The 21298-nt window shown below is 34.0% G+C and overlaps 1 protein-coding gene across 1 annotated transcript in view; it reads left to right on the forward strand.

Moving 5' to 3' along the window:
- The window catches only part of Sucla2 (succinate-CoA ligase ADP-forming subunit beta), a 52179-nt gene that overhangs the window by 17623 nt on the left and 13258 nt on the right, over nt 1–21298 (forward strand). The window contains exons 5-6 of the mRNA XM_010637006.2: nt 9270–9398; nt 11668–11806. Of these exons, the coding sequence (XP_010635308.1) occupies nt 9270–9398; nt 11668–11806 (268 nt within the window). The remainder of the gene's footprint in view (nt 1–9269; nt 9399–11667; nt 11807–21298) is intronic.

Here is a 21298-nt window from a genome sequence, read left to right on the forward strand (position 1 = left end):
TGTTGCTGAGCCTAATCTGATTCTGTATTATAGCTATTGGTAATAGTGCTGCTATAAACGTGGGCATGTAGGTATCTCTTTCATATGCTGACTTTATTTCCTTTGGATATATATCCAGGAGTGGGATAACTAGATTATATTATAGTTCTACTTTTAGTTTTTGGAGGAGCCACTATACAGTGTTCTGTAGAAGCTACACTAATTTACATTTCCACTAGTATTTTATATAACATTCCTTTTCTTCTCGTTGTTACCAGCATTTTTTATTTTTAATTTTTTGATAGTTACTGGGGTGAAATGGTGTCTCATTGTAGTTTTGATTTGCTTTTTCCTGATGTTAATGATATTGAGCACATTTTCATATATTTATTGCCCATTTGTATTTCTTATTTTGAGAAATATGTATTTATATCTTTTGCTCATTTAAAAATTGTATTACTTGTTATTTATTTATTCACTTACTTCTGTATATACTCTGAGTATTAAGCCTCAGAACCTTCAGATGAATGGCTGGTAGATATTTTCTTCTTCTGTTCTGTAGATTGTTTCCTTTGTTGTTTAAAGCTTTTTTTTTTTGGTACTGGGATTAAACTCGGGACCTTGCACTTGCGAGGCAGGCAGCAGAACCACTGAGCTAAATTCCCGGCCCTACAGTTAACTTTTTTAGTAAAACTGTATTGCAACTTTTTTTTTTTAATGAAAATGTATTTCTTAAGGTATAACACTAGGTGGTAGTAAAATCCCACTAAAGATTATAAGATAAACAGCATTGTTTTATTCTTAAGCAATACATTTATCTTTATAGGTTTCTCCACATGATAGAATTTAGATTTATAAGTTATTTTAGAAATTATAGGACAGTAGTCATATATCACATTAATTTACAGAAGTTATGTTTTTATACATTTGCCTTTCACTACATTTTCCTTGCCTTTTCGTTGGTATTATATGTTGCCACCTGTCATTTCTTTAGTTATGTTTTTATTTTTTATTAAGCTAGAAGTAAAGTAGGAATTTCTGGACAAATTGAGAAAGGAATCCTAAAGAATAGCTAATCTTCATTGTAGTAAATGTACTGAACTGATTATTATTATTATTTTTTTTTGTACTGCGATCAAACTTGGGTCTTTGCGCTTATGAGGCAGGCAGTGGCACCACTGAGCTAAATCCCTGTCCCTGTACTGTTCTTTAATATCACACGAGACCAGTGAAGTGGGGGATATCTAACTTTTGTGGGAATCTCTATGATACAGTTGCTGTTAAATAAGCCAGTGATTTAAAAAGAAAAGGACTTTTTCTTTTTTTTCTTTTTTTTTTTTTTTTTTTTTTTTTATTTGAGACAGGGTCTCACTATGTAGTTTGAGACTGACCCAGTACTCACTGTGTAGCCCAGGCTGGTCTTGAACTCACAGCGATCCTCCTGCCTCAGCTTCCTGAGTGCTGAGATTACAGGTGTGTGCCACCACGAATGGTGTAAAGGACATTTTTGATTTATGAAATGCTATGTATACAGATTAACTGATCACTAAAATTTCCTTTTTTTACTTGTTTTTAGGAGATAACCATAGATTCCATTGTGTTTTTTAGTAGCGATATCATCAGGATACCAGGGCAGGTATTTACCATAGGGTTGGTGTGCCAAAAAAGTCACCTTTAATACTTACATTTATTTATTTATTTATTTATTTTCTTGAGACAGTGTCTTGCTGTATAGTTCAGGTGGGCCTTGAGCTCACTATGTAGTCCAGGCTGGCCTCAAACTCATGGTTCTCTTACTGCGTCAGTACCTACTTCTTTTTTGGTTTTTGTTTTTTTGAGACACTGTGTAGTTGAGACTGGGAACTCACTATGTAGCCCAGGCTGGTCTCGAACTCACAGCGATCCTCCTGCCTCAGCCTCCCGAGTGCTGGGATTCCAGGTGTGTGCCACCACGCCTGGCTAGTACGTATTATTTTAAAATCATTTTTTAAAATGGCATTTTTGTTAAATCAGATTTCTTGATTATCATTTTCTTAGTGCTTATTGGTACTTCTGGACTGAGACAAATCTATTTGGACAAATCACATTTACTACTTTATTTTTCTAGTAAAATATTACAGTCTGCTTAAAGTAAGTGGCACATTTATATATATCAGTTTTTACTTTGCTTGAAATAGGCATAAAATGTGCTGCAACAATTCCAAAAAATTTCCATAAGTTTCTTTTTTAAAGAAGTAGCTCTTCATGTATTCTAGGAAGCTGAGGCAGGAAGAGCACACGTTTGAGGCTAGCCTGGCCAACTTAGTGAGACCCTATTTTGAAAAAAGAAAAAAAAAAAAAGCTGGGAATGTAGCTCAGTGCAATGGCCCTGGACTTAATCCCTAGTAACACAAAAATCAAAAGAAAACAAAAACAAAAAATTCAAACTTTGAAAAGTTTTTATGTTAGCTTATTTAATATAGAAATTTAGTTTCTATAAGTATGTGCTTTGTTTTATACCTTAAAATTGTAACCTATTTTAAGGTTAAAAAAAATGTTACAATACGAAGAAAAGAAAAATTTAGGTTAAGAAAGTAATAATAGCATTATCATTTATTTGAAGTTATAGCTTGAAACTAGAAACTAAATTGTTTTGAAAATTTACTCTGATTTAAAAATACTGTAAAAAGTTAAATAGTATTTATTCTGTATTGATTTTTAAGTATGAAACTATAAACATTGTTCTTACTGAGATTGACCCATGCAATGGGTCATTGAATTAAGCACAAATAAAAGCTCTTTACTTTTTTATATTGTATAATTTTTATGTGCTCTCTTTTTTTTTTTGTTTTTTGTTTTTTGTTTTTTGAGACAGGGTCTCACTACGTAGTTGAGGCTGACCTGGAACTCACTGTGTAGCCCAGGCTGGTCTCGAACTCACAGCGATCCTCCTGCCTCAGCCTCCCGAGTGCTGGGATTACAGGCGTGCACCACCATGCCCAGCCTCTGTGCTCTTTTTAAACCTTCTCCTTCACTTTACAGGCCTATTGGATATTTTTTTTTAATGAGACTTTAATACTGTCTTTTTTTTCCCACCAGTAATGCTGTCTTCTCTGTGACTTTCCTGTTTTTCTTTTCATTTGATATAAAATAAAAGTAAAACTAAAATGTTCATGTACTGTGAAGATTTGTTGGTTTCTGCCTCTTAGATTGAATATAGTTAATGGATATTTGTATATATAATTTATCTATTTTCTCCTTCACTATCATAACAATAATTGAACAGATTCTTAAATCTGAGTCCTTTCCTGTTCTTAATAGCTGTGAAAGACCTGTGATTATGAACTGCCTTGCTAGAGAGAAAAAGAAGAATACTTTTCATTTGAAATTTTTAGAGAAATGTAAAAATTAGGCTATAATTTCAAACAGTTCAAGACTTGCAAGTTTTTTCCTTAGTCTCAGAGGTTCATTGAATTCTTTCATTAAAAAATGTTTGGGGAGGGTTAGTAATACAGGTTTTGACACTGATACCCAGAGTTAGACCAAACTTCAGAGGTTAGGAAATAGTCTTGCACATGACTGTTCTCACTTCAGATTTGAGCCTCACCTTTGGGGTCTCCACATTTCCTTCTTTTGCTCTGTTGGTCATGAATTTAGGAATTCCCACTATTTTCTCTGGCTTGATAATTTCCCTGGAACAACTCACAGAACATGGGAAAATGCTCGTTATGATCACAGTTATTTTACAGCCTGAGGACACATATCGGAACTGGTCAAATGGAGACATATGTAGGAAAAGGTGCAGAGTCCCATATGTGAAACTTTCATTATTCTCAAGAATGTGTCACTCTCCTGGGATCTTGATGTGTGACAGTAATGCAGAATATTGCCCTCTAGAAACATGCCAAATTCTAGTGACCAGAGGGTCTTCTTATTTAAAAGTAATTTTTTAAAGGTGTAGTAAAAAACATCTTTTATTGCCCTATTTTTGAGTGTATCTTATCATAATGTTACTTATATCCACATTCTTTGTAACAGATCTTTAGAACTTTTTCATTGAGCAAAATTGAAACTGTTCATGGAATAACTCCCCTTTCTCCCCCCACCCCCAAGTTCCTAGTAACTGCTGCTCTTCTAGTTTCTAAAGAGTTTGACTCTTTTAGATACCTTTGGAACCAGGTAGTGTTTTTATGTTTTGTTATAAGTTTTGTGGTAGTGTTTTATTTCACTTAGCATAATGTCTTTAAGGTCCATTAATAAATGTATAGGTTTTTTTTCCCCAGAACTGGGGATGACCCCTTCCCCTTTTTGAGAAAGGGTCTCACTATATTGCACAGGCTGGTCTCTAACTTGTGATCCTCCTGCTTGAGTAGCTGGGATTACAGGCATATGCCACTGCACCCAGAAGTGTTTCATTTTTAAAGGTTAATATTCTATTATGTGTATAGAGTGTGTTTTCTTCATTATTTCTCTTTTGATGGATATTCAGGCTGCTTCCACCTTGTGGCTGTTGTGAATAGTGCTTCAGTGAACATGGGCACCTTGGCGATCTTGTTTTCAGTTGTTTTGGACATATACCTAAAAGTGGAATCACTGGGTCATATAGTAATTCTATGTTTAATTGTGGAACTTTGAAGAGTTTTCTATAGGAGCTACATCAACAGTCTACAAAGATTCCAACTTCAAATCCTTGCCATAATTCATTTTCTCTTTTTTTGACAGTGGCAGTTCTAAAGAGTGTGAGATGATATCTCACTGTGGTTTAAATTTATATTTCCCTGAGATTAGTGTCATTGTCCTTTGATTCTTTTGTGTGGTTTTTCGCCTTTTGAGAAGTGTCTGTTCAAGGCCTTTGCTCATGTTTTGAATTGGATTCCGTGATTTTCTAATACTTTCTTTCATTCTGTAGATTGCTTTTTTACTTTGTTGAGTATTTTCTTTGCTATACAGGAGTTTTAAAATTTGATATAGTCCCATTTGTCTGTTGCTTTTGTTGCCTTGTTTTTGGTGCCTTGTGTAAGAAATCATTATCAAATCCAGTGTCATGAAGATTTGTTTTCTTCTAGTTTTATAGTTTCAGGTCTTATGTTTTAAGTCTTCAATAGTTTTGAGTCTGTTTTTTTTGTGTATAGTGTAAGGTCTAGCTTCATTTTTTTGCATGTGGGTATCCAGAATTTCCAGCATCATTTGTTGAAGAAATGATCTTTTTGTTATTGTATAGCTTTGCCATCATTGTTGAGCTCATTTAACTGTACTATGTGAGAGGTTATTTCTGAAGTCTCTGTTCTGTTCCATTTGTCTATACCTGTATCTTTATGCCATTATTATATTGTTTTTTTTCTTGGAGATTACCAAGACTTTAGTATATTGTCATATTATAAAAAGCTATATACTTTAACACTGGTTATATACTTTTCAAATACAAATCACATAAACTACTTATATGTATTACTTATATACAAAACTGTTTAGTATATATTACACACATAACCTACTAGATTACATTTTGCTACATAATACACCTGAGTACGAATATCTCTTTAATATAGATTCAAAAACTTAAGTCAAACAGTAGAAAATTTAATCTACCAATATAAAAAGACTTACACTCCAAGACAAGAAATTTAACCTAGAAAAGTAATGTTGTATTTGTACCTTAAAAATCGGGGTAATACACACATTTATTCCCTGTGTGGATTGTTATTTATCCTTGAATAGATATGAGAGAAATGAAGGAATATCCACATTCCCTATATTCTAGGGTATTTCTCAAGAATCAGTTCTTTAATGTCTTTTGATGAAATTGGAAAAATTGAAGGCCTTACCACATTTCTTATATTCATGAGACTTTCATCCAGTGTTGCGAAAGCTTTACCACAGCTCTTAAAATCATAAAGTTTTTCTGTAAGTCTCCTTTTTATTTTGGTGCCAGGATTGAACTCAGGTCCTTGCGCTTTCCAGGCAAGTGGTGACAGCACTGAGCTAAATTCCTGGCCCTGTAAGTCTTCTTTTTTATATCTTTGAGAAACTGGAAAAATTGAATACTCCCCCCACCATTTCTTAAAGATTTTTTTCTCCAGTGTGAGTCCTTTCATGGAGTAAAATAAAACTAGAACTTCTGAAGTATTTACCACATTACTTACACAAATGCAGTTTTTTAACATTGTGAATCTTTTTATGTCTTAGACACTGTGCACACTGGATGCATTCCAATATTCCTTAATTTCATATTGTTTTTTCACTGATATTTTGTTATTTCAGTACATAAACCTGTGGGTTTATTTTAAAATATTTTATTCTCTTTGATGCTATTATAAATGGGATTGTGTCCTTAATTTTCTTTCTGGATTGTTCATTGTTTATTGAAATGCAACTGATTTTTGGTGGTTGATTTTTATTTTGCATTTTTGTTGAACTTCTTTTTTCTAACAGCTTTTCTTTTTGAGGAATCTCTAGGGTTTTTGTATAGAAGGTCATTTCATCTGTGAACCAAGATACTGTAATAACGATTTTCTTTACTCTTTGGATATTTTTTTTCTTTCTTTTGGCTAGGACTTCTAGTACTGTGTTAAATAGAAGTAGCAAGAGTGAGCATCTTTGTTTCTGGTGTTAGAGGAAAACCTTTCAGTTATTCACTTTTTTTTTTAGTTTTTCACTATTGAATGTGCTTTTCGTGCAGGTTTTCATGTATGGCCTTTTTTTTGTTGGGATAATTTCTTTCAGTTCAATTTGAGTATTTTTATATCCTAAAAGAGATGAATTCTGTCAAAGGCTTTTTCTGCATCAGTTGAGGTGATTGTGGTTTAGTTCTTCATTCTGTTAAGATAGTATATTGCATTTGATTTTTATATACCAAACTGTTACTGGAGTTAGGGCAAAAGCCCTGGCTCGAGGGACTCCAAACAGACTAGGAGTGGTCACCCATCTTGGAAAGCTCATCAGAGATCATTTAACACATAGACCTTTGGGGAATGTTCATCCAGGCAATAGTAATGGGGTATGTTTTTAGAAACTTATATATTTCTTTTAGATATGCAATTTATTGGTGCATAATTATTCATAGTAGTCCCTTAGCCATTGTCATTGTGTCACCAGTTATAATCCTTTGTCTTTCATTTTTGACTTTTGTTATTTGATCTCCCCCCCAGTTATACAGTAATTTGTTGATTTTGTTGGTGTTTTAAGAAACAACTCTTAAGTTTGCTGATTTTTTTTCCCCATTGTCTTCTTAAGCTTACTTGCCAACTTTGGGTTTAATAGTTCATTTTCTAATTCCTTGTGGTAGTAATAAAGTCACATATTGGAGCTTTTTCTCAGTTGTTGTAAGCTGTGTTAGCTTTTGTCTAGGGTACTGCAAGTTTTCTGGTGCTGCCACAAACCTTTGCATTCTTTTTTGTTCTCAGTGTCCCTCAGACATCCAAAGTATGCTGCTTTCCTACCTGCATGTGGAGCCAGGTGAGACAGAAATAGTTCCTTGAACAACTCCCTGAGAAGAAGCCAGGATGTTGGAAATATGTTCCACTCTTCTCTTGTGGCTTGTGATTTTCCTCATAATCCCAAATTGTGTTTGGGGGAGAGTGGGAAGCTGATGTGATTGAAATGGAATGGCTTTTCTTACCAGTTTCAGTACTGAAGTTCTTGACGTTGAGCTTTCCTGGGATTAGCAACTTGGTTGTAAGGACTTTTGAACTGAATATTCTTGTTAAAAGTCAGTGTTTTTGTGTAGGAGGACTAAAGTCTTGGATCTCCAATCTTGCCATATTGCTGTTCCTGGTGTTCAGAGTTTTTACTGGGGATTTATGATACAGGCATTATTTATTGAATCATCATCTTTTCAGTTGACTCAATCTTTAGGGTCTTCCCTCTCCCTGCCCTGCCCTGTAGGGTGTCTCTATCACTGGTCCAAAACCTTAGCCCACTCATCAATCACATGATAGGCCTTTCTGGCATGGTCATTGCTCAGTTGAACCATCTTCTTAGCATAAACTGTCTAGGTACAAATCATGAGTCTTCTTGTTAGCATAGATGCAAGTGGTTGGAGAGTTTAGAAGTTATTTCCCGAGGCCGGGGAGCAAGGCCAGTGAATTTTTTTTAACATGTGTATTGATATCTAATCACATAGTACAAAGTCATTTTCTCTAAATATCTCTTAAAAACTAGTAGATTTTTTTTTCCTCTTTAGTTATTATTTTAAGCATTTGAAGAATGGTAGTGTTTTCCAAACAGCGGCGAATTTCTAACCAGCTCTATTTCTTTGAACTATACCTTGTATGAGTGTATTACTGAGACACTAAGTGTTAGGATAGAAAAGTGGAATTAGTCTTTAGAGTTTTAAAGTGAAGGTCATGTTCTTTTCTGAATGTAAGAATAGCTTTTTAATTGTAAATTAAAAAACCTAGCCTTTTTATTTTTTCTTTGCTGCCTTTTATTGTGTTGCTTATGTCACACTTTATGTTAAAAAAGGATTGAGAATACTATCTAGAATTTTGCATCATTTTTTCATATATAACACTACATAGAGTCAACCCACTGTTGATTAGTATTTTCCTATGCCATTTAATAATAATTTTACCATTTTTCTGTTTTTGCTTGTTAAAATTATTTCATTTATAAATTCCTTAGTAAGTTTATTAATTTACTCTTACTGATTTCAGAGGACTTAAAAGTTAATGTAATTATTTGTACTCGTTTCTTATCATCTTATATTTTGCATAATAATAGCTGAGGGTAGTTTTCATTTATTTTTTAATTGAATAATAGTTCAGCTAGAGCTATGAAAACTTATTTTTTCCTTAGATTTTCTCTTTCAAATATCAGCAGTCTGTTTTTATAATTTTCTAGTTACTACTTTAAGCAATACAGTATAGTACTTTACTATTTCTTCAGTTCTTATGAAAATATATAGTTATAGTTACACAAATGATTATATTTACTTATTTGGTATAAGTTTTTCTGTGTTGGTCCTTTTCCCTCATATGCAGTCATTATCTTTGTCATGCTTTTTAAAAAAAATTTCTTTTCCATTGTTTATAAGTTGAACACTTATAAGGGGGCACTGTGCTAGAAATACAAATTCTCAAGAAAACTTCAGAATAAGAAAAGGAAATAGAGGGCTGGGGATTTAGCTCAGCGGTTCGATGGCCTGCCTTGCAAGTGCAAGGACCAGAGTTCAATCCGCATTACCAAAACACACAACAAAACAAAGGAAATAGTAATGCTTGAGTCTGTAGTGTGCCTAAATAAGTATTAAAATTTTGTCCACGAGCCTAAAATAAAATCCAGATTTTTTTGGCTGTTTCCCCCTGTGCTAGGGTCCTGTATTAATAGGAAGTTCGCAAGGTGGTGTTAACATTGAAGATGTTGCTGCTGAGACTCCTGATGCTATAGTTAAAGAACCTGTTGATATTGTAGAAGGCATCAAAAAGGAACAAGCTGTCCTGGTATGTTGTATTCTGAAAATTTTTTAGTTTGGAATTGCAGAATTATAATACTTAAGGAAAGATAATTAACTTTGTGTGAATGATTGTCAAAACTTAAAAAAATTATTATCTTGTTGGAAGTTGATGTTTTTTGAAATATCTATATATTTCTTTATCTTCCATAAATATTTTAATATGTATCTTCAGAGAAAACATTTTTTAAAAAAGTGTCACTATATCATTACTGTATCTAGTAACATTGATAACAATTCCTTAATAGCATCCACTCACTTAAATTTTCTTAATTGTTGAATTATTCTTTACCGTTTATTTGAGTCAGGATCCATTATTATATGGTTAATACTTCTCTTTTCTTCTGTTTTTTCTGTACTGGGGATTGAATACATGACCTTTACACTGAGCACCATTCCCATCTAGCTACCTAGCCTTCCTGTCCATCTGTCCATCTGTCTGTGCATCCATCCATCCATCCATCCATGAGACAAGGTCTTACCAAGTTGTCTGGGCTGGCCTTGAGCTTGTAATCCTTTGAGTTTTATGGAATAGTCAGGAGTCTTATATGTCTAAGATAGATGAATGGTTCTATTTTGGGGGCATTTATAAACTTTTAATAAGCTAACGAATGCTATGAATTTCCTTCAGTGCATATACATATACAATAAATTTTGCATACAGTTTCACTGGTTTTCTGTATTTTCCGTCAGTCCCTACTCCCTCTTCTCCAGCCTCACCCCACATTCTCCCACCCAAAAACTATGGAGTTGAATACCATGTATTTTGAGAATTCCTTGGTAATATTTGACATGCTGATGTTGAATTAAAGTATTTGATTTGGATATACAAGGGACTCATTTTAAAAATTTGAATGTTAAACTTTAAATGAAATGAACCATCTGTTAGAAAAATAATGCCAGTATAAGTTTATGATATTGAAGTACAGCAGGAGCAAGAATTTGACTGGCATAAAGTTTAATGGAGATAGGGAACTTTTCCTGATGAATAGTGGAGCAAATTATTTAGGCAAATGAATGGTATAAATATTTAAAGGGGACAGAGATTTGACTCATTAGGCATTCATAGGAGAGTGATGACTGGAGAGTGAAATTTAGATGAGGAAGAAATACTTGATTTAGAAGAATGCTTGAAAGAATAATGTACCAAGATTATAGCATTTTGACTGATGAGCAGAAATGATGCCTCATTCAGTAAATTAATGTCATACTGGATTGACTAGAAGTATGTTGCAATTCTCACATGCTTATGTCTATAAGAGTAATACATGATAACCTGAAAATCTTTCGTAATGAAATGATACTTCATTATTCTTTATTTGAAATAGATTTTAACTAAAAATTTTATTCCTTTTCTTGATCAGCCAGTTTATTAATTGACATTTGACTGCAAAAAATATATTCACCCTCAAAGAATTTACAATTTTCTGTCTTTGAAAATCAGAAAAATATGCTGCAGATAGTAACTGAAAAAAGAGGGAAAAATTTCCTCTAGTGTTCCTGAGCAGTGGCAACACTGTTAGAATAAACATACTGATACATATCCTTGGTTTCAGAATTGCTTATGATACTTTAAAAGTATTAGATGCTTGGTCCAGATAGAATGTGAACCAGAACTTTTAGGCTGTGATCTTGATATTTTGTCATGTAAAAAGTTTTACAGATCACTCTAATTAGGAATCTCTGCTCGAGACTGTAAAACTCCTGTACTGGATTAGAGGCTTGTGTCTTTTGAGTCTGGCACACAACTTGGCATATACTAAGTGTTTTATAGATTTAAAAAAAAATTATTGTTTGTGATATATAGTATTTATATCAGCTTGAATGGGGTAATATTTGATAACTTCATATGTTCTTATTGCCTGATAGACACTTAGCCATTGTTTGAACCATTGAGGTTGTCAATCCACCTTTTATATGTTGTTTTAAAAAATATTAGCCTCTTTTTCTCAGATCAGGATGGTCATAAGTGTTAGAGGCAGTTGGAGGCTATGAGAAAAGCACTGAAACTGTAATCTTGGTGAATGGCATGTTACTTGGCCTCTCTGCATCTTTTTGTCATCTGTAAATGGCCATAATACCTTGAGGATCCTGAATAAAAATTTTGTTACTTATTTAGTAATAGTAAATACTATTTCAGTGATTAATGTTTGAGTGACTCATGCTTATTTTTTAAGTGATAAGCTACAGGTTTTTATTACGTTAATATCGATTAGACATAGTCAAACTACTTCTAATAAGAGAGAAATTGTTTTCAGCTTGCACAGAAGATGGGATTTCCACCTAATATTGTGGATTCTGCAGCAGAAAACATGGTCAAGCTTTATAACCTTTTTATGAAATATGATGCAACCATGGTAGAAATAAATCCAATGGTAGAAGATTCAGATGGAGCTGGTAAAGTATCTTCTTTTATCAAATATTGGTTATGCATTTGTCTATCATGTGCTTCACTAAGAAAGGTGAATTCATAAGAGAAGTAAACTGATTCCTGTGTAGAAGCTTACTTTATGAACTGAATGTGAAAAAATAGGAAAACCCCCACTAAAACAAGCATTTTACACATAGACATGTAGGGGTTAGAGTTGTACTTTTTCATAGGGTAACCATTCATTGGTCACCTGTGGCTATTTCAATTAAAGTATATAAAAATCTAAAATTCAGTGCCTTAGTCACAGTAGTCACATTTCAAGAGCCTATACTAATTAATGTAGCTAAATTAATTACATTATTAATATGACTACATTAATTTAAAATTTTCTCAATAGTGTATATCTTGTTGATGTAATTTATCTGATTTGTTTCAAATCTCTCTCTCTGTTTTTTTTTTGGTGCCAGGGATTGAACTTGGTCCCTTGTGCTTGCAAGGCAGGTGGCTAAACCACTGAGCTAAAATCCCCCCGGCCGTATTTCAAATCTCTTTAGATAACTCTAATCTTATTAAATACTGGTAGTCTATTTTGTACCGTTCTTCTGATTGATTACCTTTTGTTTATCAAATAAATCAATTTTTGGTTGGTAATTTATATGATAAAGAATAATAGTATAAAGTGGCCACATGTAGTTTCCACATTGGATCGCATGTGTATAGAGAGCATTTCCATAATTGCAGAAAGCTCTATTGGGAGGTGCTGGGTTAAAGTATCGAGAGTGGTGGTAAGTAAATAGTTGTAGTTTTTGGGAATTAACTGCATGGTTCTCTAGAAGTTTCAGACCCTGGAGACATGATGGGTCTTTATTGTGTGAAAGGATATTCTCTGATATTTGAGTTGTTTTAGTATTTTAGCCACTTAGAGAATAAGATTAGCTTCTCACTTTGATGGTTTTCATTTTGCATATGCTTAAAAAGAAAATCAGATTTGAATCATTATGCCTTCCAGGTATAAGTATAAGCCATTTTATTTTCGTCCAAATTTTTCTTTACATCTTACATTAACTGCTTTTGCTGCAATTTATATGATTTTGTTTTAAGTCTCATGATAATTTTAATCTTACTAAGGATCCATTTTTCACTTTTACATTTTTAATGAGTAAGTAAACTGAATTTAACTTTTTTGAAACATTGGAGCTGATGTACATTTTAAATATGTATTCAGTGAAGAAGTATATTATTTTCCTGATTATATAACTTAAGAGGGACTAATTTTGAAAGTAAACCTACTGAATTCTTTCTCACTTTGAAACTCAACAGTCATATTCTCTTAAAGGAGTGTCTTCTGTCTCTTAATAACTTTTTCTGTATATTCAGGTTTTCTTAGTATCATTTATATATGTTTAGAAGTAATTTTTTTCTTTATTAATGAGATTTTATACTTAGTATAGAAAATTTTCAAGGTACAAAGAAATACAGGTATAAAAGGAAAAAAAACCCTCTATAATCCCAACACCAGTATGCTTTTAATGTTTCACCTTTAAAATTATATAATAAAATGCTTTCATGTTAAATATTTTTCAAAAGATAATTTAAAAAGATTTGTATTTTATTATATGTCAGCAACTCTGATTGTCTTTCATATAGATTCTTATAAGTAGGATTTTTGGGTCAAAGAGTGGTAGTATTTGTAATATGTGTTCTGATGGTTAGAGAGGTACATTTTGAGATACTTTATGCCAGGTAGTTTGCTCCCCTAATCCCCTTTCCTCTTCTCTTTTCTCCTATTCTGTTCTAATAGAGCGTCTGTCTCATTGCATAATTTGCCAAAAGTGTTATTTCTGTCAAACTGATAATGAAGAAATGGTGCTTGTTTTGGTTTTTAGTTCTTTGATAACTAGCGATAATTAAGTTTTTTATTTATTAAGCATGTTTTTCTTCTGCAAATTTTCTTTGTTATTCTTTGCTCCCTTTATTAGTTTCCAGTAGCTTCTGCAACAAATTACAAGTGACCTACAGCAAAGTTCTAATTTCAAAGTCAGTATAGCAGAGATCCCCTCATGCAGGTGGCTGTAGCTGAGAATCCAACCACTGCTTTGGTTGGCATTCCTTCGCCTGTGCTAACTTTAATCTCTGGCTGTGTGGGCACCTTGTCTTTAACCTTCTGTATGTATCCAGTCTCTCTCTGCCTACCTTCCTGTCTGTCTGTCTGTGTGTCTGTCTCTCTCTCTCTCTCCCCCACTCCCCGTCCCCCTTTCATCTCCTTTCCTCTCTCTCTCTCTCTCCCTTTCTTTCCCTTTCTTCCTCTCTCGCAGTTTCCCTCTCTGCCTCTCTCTCCTCCTCTCAGTACTGGAGGTGGAACCTAGGGCCTCTGTACTGAGCTACATCTCCAAATCATTTGATTGCTTGATTTAGGGTCTTGGTAAGTTGCCCAGGCTGGGCTTGATTTTGTAATCCTTATGCCTCAACCTACAAAAATTTGGAATTCAGGGCTGCACCACTACACCCAATTTACGTCTCTCCTATGAGCGCCCTTACAGTATAATTCAGGGCACGATAATCTTTATCTTAAAATTCTTAATCACATTTGTATAAATTTTAACCATAAAAAGTAACATTCAAAGAATCTATGGGTTAGGACCTGTTATCTTTGGGTGGCCTTTTTTTTTTTTGGTTTTTTTGAGGCAAGGTCTCACTATGTAGTTGAGAGTGAACTTTGACTCACTATATATTGCCCAGGTTGGCCTCGAACTCACAGCGATCCTCCTGCCTCAGGCTCCCGAGTGCTGGGATTACAGGCATGCGCCACCACGCCTGGCTAGTTTTTCTTATTAATTTGATGAAGTCTGTGTATTTTTATAGTTAATTTTTTAAATGATTCAGAAACTAAAACTTTGTAGCAAAGTATTTCTTCCCTTATTCCTTTACTCAGAATTTTTGCTTTCTCTTCATCTTCATCTATTCTCTTTCAGTCCTTAGTTTTTGGTGTTATGTTTGTTTTTAGAAAAAGAATTAAAAATGCTAGAGTTTGTTTATTTTGCAAGTAAAACAAGTTTGAAAATATGTTCTTAATTACCGCCTTACAGAAAAGATTGCCAGCTCTATACATTTTGCATCTTGTTTTATTTACCTAAGAACATGTCTTGGTAATTTCTCCATGTATTTGGGCTTTTTATATATTAAGGATATTACTTTTCTTGTCTGGCACTTGCCATGAATACTTTTTAAAATTTTGTTTGATTTTTTTAAACATACTTTTTGTTTTTGCATGTAGTAAAATCTCATTTTTAGCTTCCATTACTTTTATGTTCAGAGTTTTTTCTCTGTCTTGATTAGTAACTATTCATCTACAGTATGTTCTACTTTTATTGTTTCATAATTTTTACTTTTTAAGTCTTTAATCAGTCAAGATTTTACTTTGGCTTCTTTTTTTCCAGAGAGTTTGTTTTTCTATTGTCATTAAATAAAGTGTCCCCTCCCTTCTCTTCTCCCCTTCCTTTTTTTTTCTTTGTAATACTGGGCATGAACCCAGGAAGTACTGAGTTAATCCCCACCCCTTATTATTCTATTTTGAGATAAGATCTTGCTAAGTTGCCCAGGCTGGTCTCAAAGTGTGCTCATTCTGCTTCAGCCTCCTGATTAGCTGGATTATTGGGGTGAGCCACCACATATTCAAGTATCTGATTATGTGGATCTGATTATTCTTTGTATCAATACTTTTTTAAAAGGAAATCCTACCATTTTAAAAATTAATTTTATTGCTACATTTAGTGTATACAATATCATGACATTCATTGTTGGAAATTTGTACCTTTACGTAATCAGTTCTTAGTTTTTTTCAATTCTTATTTTTAATCCTGCTATTTTTGACATCATGTATAAACATGTAGTACATTATGCTAAGTGGAATAAGTCAGATACAGAGAGACAAATACTGTATGATTTTAGTTATGTGATCTCAAAATGTTGAAGTCACAGAAACAAAGTTAAGAAGGGATGTTAACAGGGTTGAGGGTGAGGGATATTGGGAATTGCTGGTCAAAGACAAACTTTCAGTTATTAGTTGAATAAATATGGAGACCATTTAATGTGCAGCATGAATAGTTAGTAATATATAATATTTGTTGTTGTTGTTGTTTTGTTTTTTGAGACAGGGTCTCACTATGTAGTTGAGACTGACCTGGAACTCACTGTGTAGGCCAGGCTGGTCTCAAACTCACAGTGATCCTCCTACCTCAGCCTCCTGAGTGCTGGGATTACAGGCATTCGCCACCACCCCTGGCCGAATAGTTAGTAATATTGTATAGTTGAAATTTGCTTGGATAATAGATCTTAAATATTCTCACAATACTTAAAAGTTAACTATGTGAGGGGCTGGGGATTTAGCTCAGTGGTTCTGCCACCTGCTTTTGTAAGCATAAGGTCCAGAGTTCAATCCATGCTACCAAAAAAAAGAAAAAAGTTAACTGTGTGAAATGATGGATATATTAATTATCTTGATTATTTTACAATGCATACCTCTATCAAAATAGTTTAAGGTATGTACTTTAAATTGTGTACAGTTTTTGTCAGTTTTTATGTCCATAAAGCTGGAAAAGATAAACAAAAACCAAAGCCAACCAAATTAAAAACTTTTTAAGAGAGGTACTTTTTACCTGATTAAACAAATAGATTGGGTTCTTTTAGTTTCTTTTGAGAAGTGAATGTGCAGTGAAAATTACACAAAAATGAGTAGCCCCCACTCGAGAATGCATCGTAGTTCTTATGTGAGCATGTTCACATCCACAAGCCTCCTGAAATATTTATTTCTGCTACGTGTTCTTGGATATAGAATTACTAGCCCCTTGTATCAGTCCTTTTTACGTAACTGTAACAAAATACCTGATGCTGAATATGTAAAGTGAGGTTTATTTAGTTCACAGTTTTAGAGATTAAAAGTTCAAGATTGGATAGCTCCATCTGTTTGGCTTTTGATGAGAGCCTTATGGCAGATGACATTATAGTGGTATAGTGTGTTTGGAAGAGATCACATGGCAAGACAGGAAACCAGAGTGTTTCGGGCCAGACTTGAATTTGCAGGAACTCCCAATGTTCTATGAGAGTGATATTAATCCCTTCAGGGGTTGGCAACCTCAGTGACCTAATTTTCTTGGGACAAGGTCCTACCTCTTAAAGGTTTTTTTCCTTATCACCATCATACTGGGAACCAAGCGTCCAGTATGTAAACCTTTGGGAGACTCATTCAGAGGCTGTAAAGCATCTATTGCTAGGTAAACTATACAATCATGTTTTGAGATTTCAAAACATCATGCTGAAGTTTTATGGAAATTGAACTAATTCTTTAAAGTAGTTGGGAAAATTAACATCTTTGTGGCAGCATTTTTCAAGCTAGAAGAAACATTATTTTTCCTCTTATGTATTTGTTTATACACTTAAATGGTATTTACCATTTTTTTTATGTAAGTGTATTTCTTCTTAGATTTATTTCTAGGGCTATATTTTTGGTTACTATTTTGATTGGGATCTTTTCTGCTACTCTCTAGTGTAGAGTGGCTGTTGATTTTAATCTCATAGGTTTTAATTCTGTTCTAATTTGTTGTTGTATTTATTTCCCTTAGTTTTGAAAATATTTTGGGCTGAGGATGTAGCTTATTGTTAAGAGTACTCGTCTCCCAGTTATCCGGGGGATAATTATGTTTCAAGAACTTTATATTTTGTTTTATCAAAGTTCATGGCAGGTATATTGTGCTCACTGTGAGAATGACTTAATATCAAAATTGCTCAGTTACTTTTTGTTAATACATGACAAATGTAAGTATCTAAAGATTATGTAAGAATAGATCATTTTGCAATTCATAGAGAAAAATAAAAGGTTAGGATTGTCAGTATGGTTTCCAATCAACAGCATTAATATGATGAATTATGTTTTGCTGAATTAAATCATACAACTTACTGTGAATGTGGCCTGTGTAGGTTTTTCCCCTTCTTAAGTTTTTGCTTTGATAGTACAAGGAACGCCTATATATTCTTTACTCAGCTTTGCCAGTTGTTTACATTTACCTGATTTGTTTGATCCTTCTCATCTCTCTTGTGTGTATGTAAAAATACATACTTTTGGATCCATTTAAGAGTAATTGTAGGGCCAGGATTTAGCTCAGTGGCACTGCGCCTGCCTTGCAAACACAAGATACTGAGTTCTATCCCTGGTACTGCAAAAAACCCCCAAACACACTTAAAACAACAACAACAAAAAAAACAACAAGAGTAATTGGAGATGTTATTCTCCATTACTCTTAAATATTTTGTTTTCTAAAACTAGTACATTTTCTTATATAACCTGAGTACATTTATGAAAACCAGAAAATGTAGTATTATAAAATACTGTTATCTAATCCACAATACATATTCAGATGTAGACAGGTATCATCCTAATGTCCTTTATACCTTTTGCTCCTCATCTAGGATCCTAGTCCAAGATCACACCTTGAATTTAGTTGTCATGTCCATTTGACTTCATCTTGAATCTTTTTTTAAGAGAAAGGACCTTTTTTTTTCATAGAATGCACTTCAGTTTGGGTCCTCTACTGGACAAATACAAGACAGTATAAGCTGCAGATTTTTTTCCTGACAGGATCTTCCTGAGTTGCCCAGGCTAGACTCAAACTCCTGGGCTAAAGCAATCCTCCTTCCTCAGCCTTCTAAGTAGCAGAAAAATGGATTATAACTCATTGAATAAAAAGAGAAATGTTCTGAAATAAATGCACTGTATATGTACCAGTATGAAAAAAAAAAAAAGGTTTTTGAATGGTGGATAAGAGAATTACCAATATACAAAATGCAGAATTTGAGTGAATTTTGATGTATTAGAGTGGAATAAGAGGTTATCGGCATAAATTTGGAGATTAAAAAAATAGAAATAAACATAAATGTGCATTTTGATGTACATATATACACACACACACGTATTTTTTGGCTCTGTTTGCTGAAAAGCCCCAGAAGCAGTGATATTTATAGGAGTAATTATGAGTAGTATACATATCTTGGTGCCTAAATATCATTTTCTGCAAAAAGGAGCAAGGGCTCTTTGGAGAATAGGCTAATTCCTGAGCTGTGAGGAGGAAAGTGAAAAAGCCTGGAACATTTTGTTGCATAAAAATGGAGAAATACTTACAAGAGTGACAGTGATATGTCAGAAGGACAGAGGGAGAACTTTGGTCATGTAAAATTTATACATGAATATTCACAGTTGCTTATTAGTACTTGTAGAATATTTAAAATAACACAAATATTCTTCAAAGGGGAAGTGGTTGAGAAAATGCAAGTATATTAGTTACTTTTCTCATTGCCGAGACAAAATACCCAACATGCAAAGTTTAAGGAGGAAAAGTTTATTGAAGCTCATAGTTTGTGCAGGTTTCAATTTATAGTTGGCTGGCTCCACAGTAGGATGGCGATGCAGAAGAGAAACAGTTCAAGGCAGCCAAAAGGCAGCAAGGAAGCATGTGGTAAAGTAGCCAAGCAGCAACAGCAGCCCTCTTTCTATTCCTTATGTTCTATCCAGACTACACACCCTGAGGGGGAAATAGCACACACAAGGTGGGCCTTCCCATTGTCTACACTCAGAACTGTGCTAAACCACTCAGTGGACTAGTTTAGTAAGCACATACCCTTAATTCCAGCAATACACACTGTAGGTCCAGCCACCTCTGAAAGCCCCACCTATAATGACATGTAGCTTTAGGGGGGTACCTAGACACAAGCTGTAACAGATATCTATACATTGGAATACTGCTGTGCATTGAAAAGGGATAAACTATTGACATATAGAACAACCTAGGTGGACCTCAGAGGCATTATGTATAGTAAAACAGTCATTCTCAAAATATGTATTGTAAGACTGCATTTATGTAACATTCTCAAAATAACAACTATAGAGAATGGAGAATGGACTGGCTTTTAGGGCACAGGGACAAGGTAGGAAATAATAGGGTTAAGGATATAAACACAAAGAGGTAGAGGAGAGATCTTTTGTGGTGATAGAAAGTTCTATGTTGTGATTGTGATGGCAGTTACATAAATCTGTGTATGGGATAAAATTATACATATGCATACCTATGTGTACAAATGATTGCAGGTTTTAAAAAATGGCGAAAACTATGTTTCTCTCATATGAGAAACCTAGAGTAAAAATAAAGAACAAAATAAAAGATAATAGGAAGTAGAGAGGAACATTGTTCTCTGAGGGGAAAGGGATCAAGAGAAGGAGGGAGAGTGGACTGAAGCAAGAGATAAGGGATGAAAAAAAGGACTTGAGGTGTGTTGTGGACATGTATTGTGTTTCTGCAAGGAATATATACATTGTGTCCTACACATATGTACTAATAAAATTTAAAATAGAATAAAAATAGTGAAAACTGACAGCTATTTGGAAATATACAGCTATATCTTGCCACCACTGGGTGAAGGGTACATAAGACCCTTTGTACTATTTTTGCAATTTCTTGTGAGTCTGTATTTTAAAAAATACCTAAAATTTAGGTATTTAACAGAATTTTTTCCTAATAGCACTCAGGTTACCTCCAGTTGCAACATCCGTAAATGTTTCCAGACATTGTGAGATGCCCCTTATGACACTAAACTGCCATGTTTGAGAATCACTGCTATGTTCCAAGTTTCTACATGTTATGACCCTTGAGCTCATGTCTTCCAGACATCTCTCTGTTCAGGATCTGTAAGGATTAGTGGTTAGATTGGCAGGGATAGAATGCTGAAAAATGAAGTCAGAGGCATAATCTTGATAAAAGCCATTTGGTCCAGGTAGAAGCTGATTGCAATGAGTATAAAAGAGAATTCCAGGAGGAAAATTTGGTTCAAGGAGTTTAAGCATGTAGGTTGGTAGTTAAATATTTTAGACTTTGTGGGCCACATATGATGTTTGGTTCTATTGCTTTTTTTCTTACTCTTTTAATCTCCTCACTTTTTTCTTCTTCACAGTTCTTTAAAAATGTAAAATCCATTTTTATCTCACAAGTCATAATGAAAAACAGACACAGGTCAAATCTGGCTCTTGGGCCAGTTTGCTGACCCTCTTAAATAGACAAGTCTGGAGTTCTGCTTTTTAGGAAGTAAAGAATAAGGGGGAGGTGGGGTTAAGGAGGTTTCAAGGTGGAGAAATAACAGTATTTTTGCAAATAGTGGGATTTAACAAATCAAAGAAATACCCTCCCCCTAGAAAAGTAGGGGGAGAGAATTTATAATTTAGCAAAGACAGAATTGTTGCAGGAGTGTCCTTGAATGGTGTGAAAGAATGGGACCTGGGGTTAGTTAGCTTGGAATATGGACAGTTCTTAGAAAGTTTAAAAAGTCTTTCTTTTTTCCAACTTTTTATTAGTATGTGTTTAGAGATTACACTCCTTGTGCGGAGTTGGTACATATGTTTAACACATTTCAGTTCTTTTTTCATCTGCTTTCCCACTCCTTTGTCTCTCTCCTTTCATCTCAGGCCCCATCCCATTTGC

The sequence above is a fragment of the Fukomys damarensis genome, unplaced genomic scaffold (assembly GCF_012274545.1).
Source record: "Fukomys damarensis isolate Sample0158 unplaced genomic scaffold, DMR_v1.0_HiC HiC_scaffold_38, whole genome shotgun sequence".
Lineage (NCBI taxonomy): Eukaryota > Metazoa > Chordata > Mammalia > Rodentia > Bathyergidae > Fukomys > Fukomys damarensis.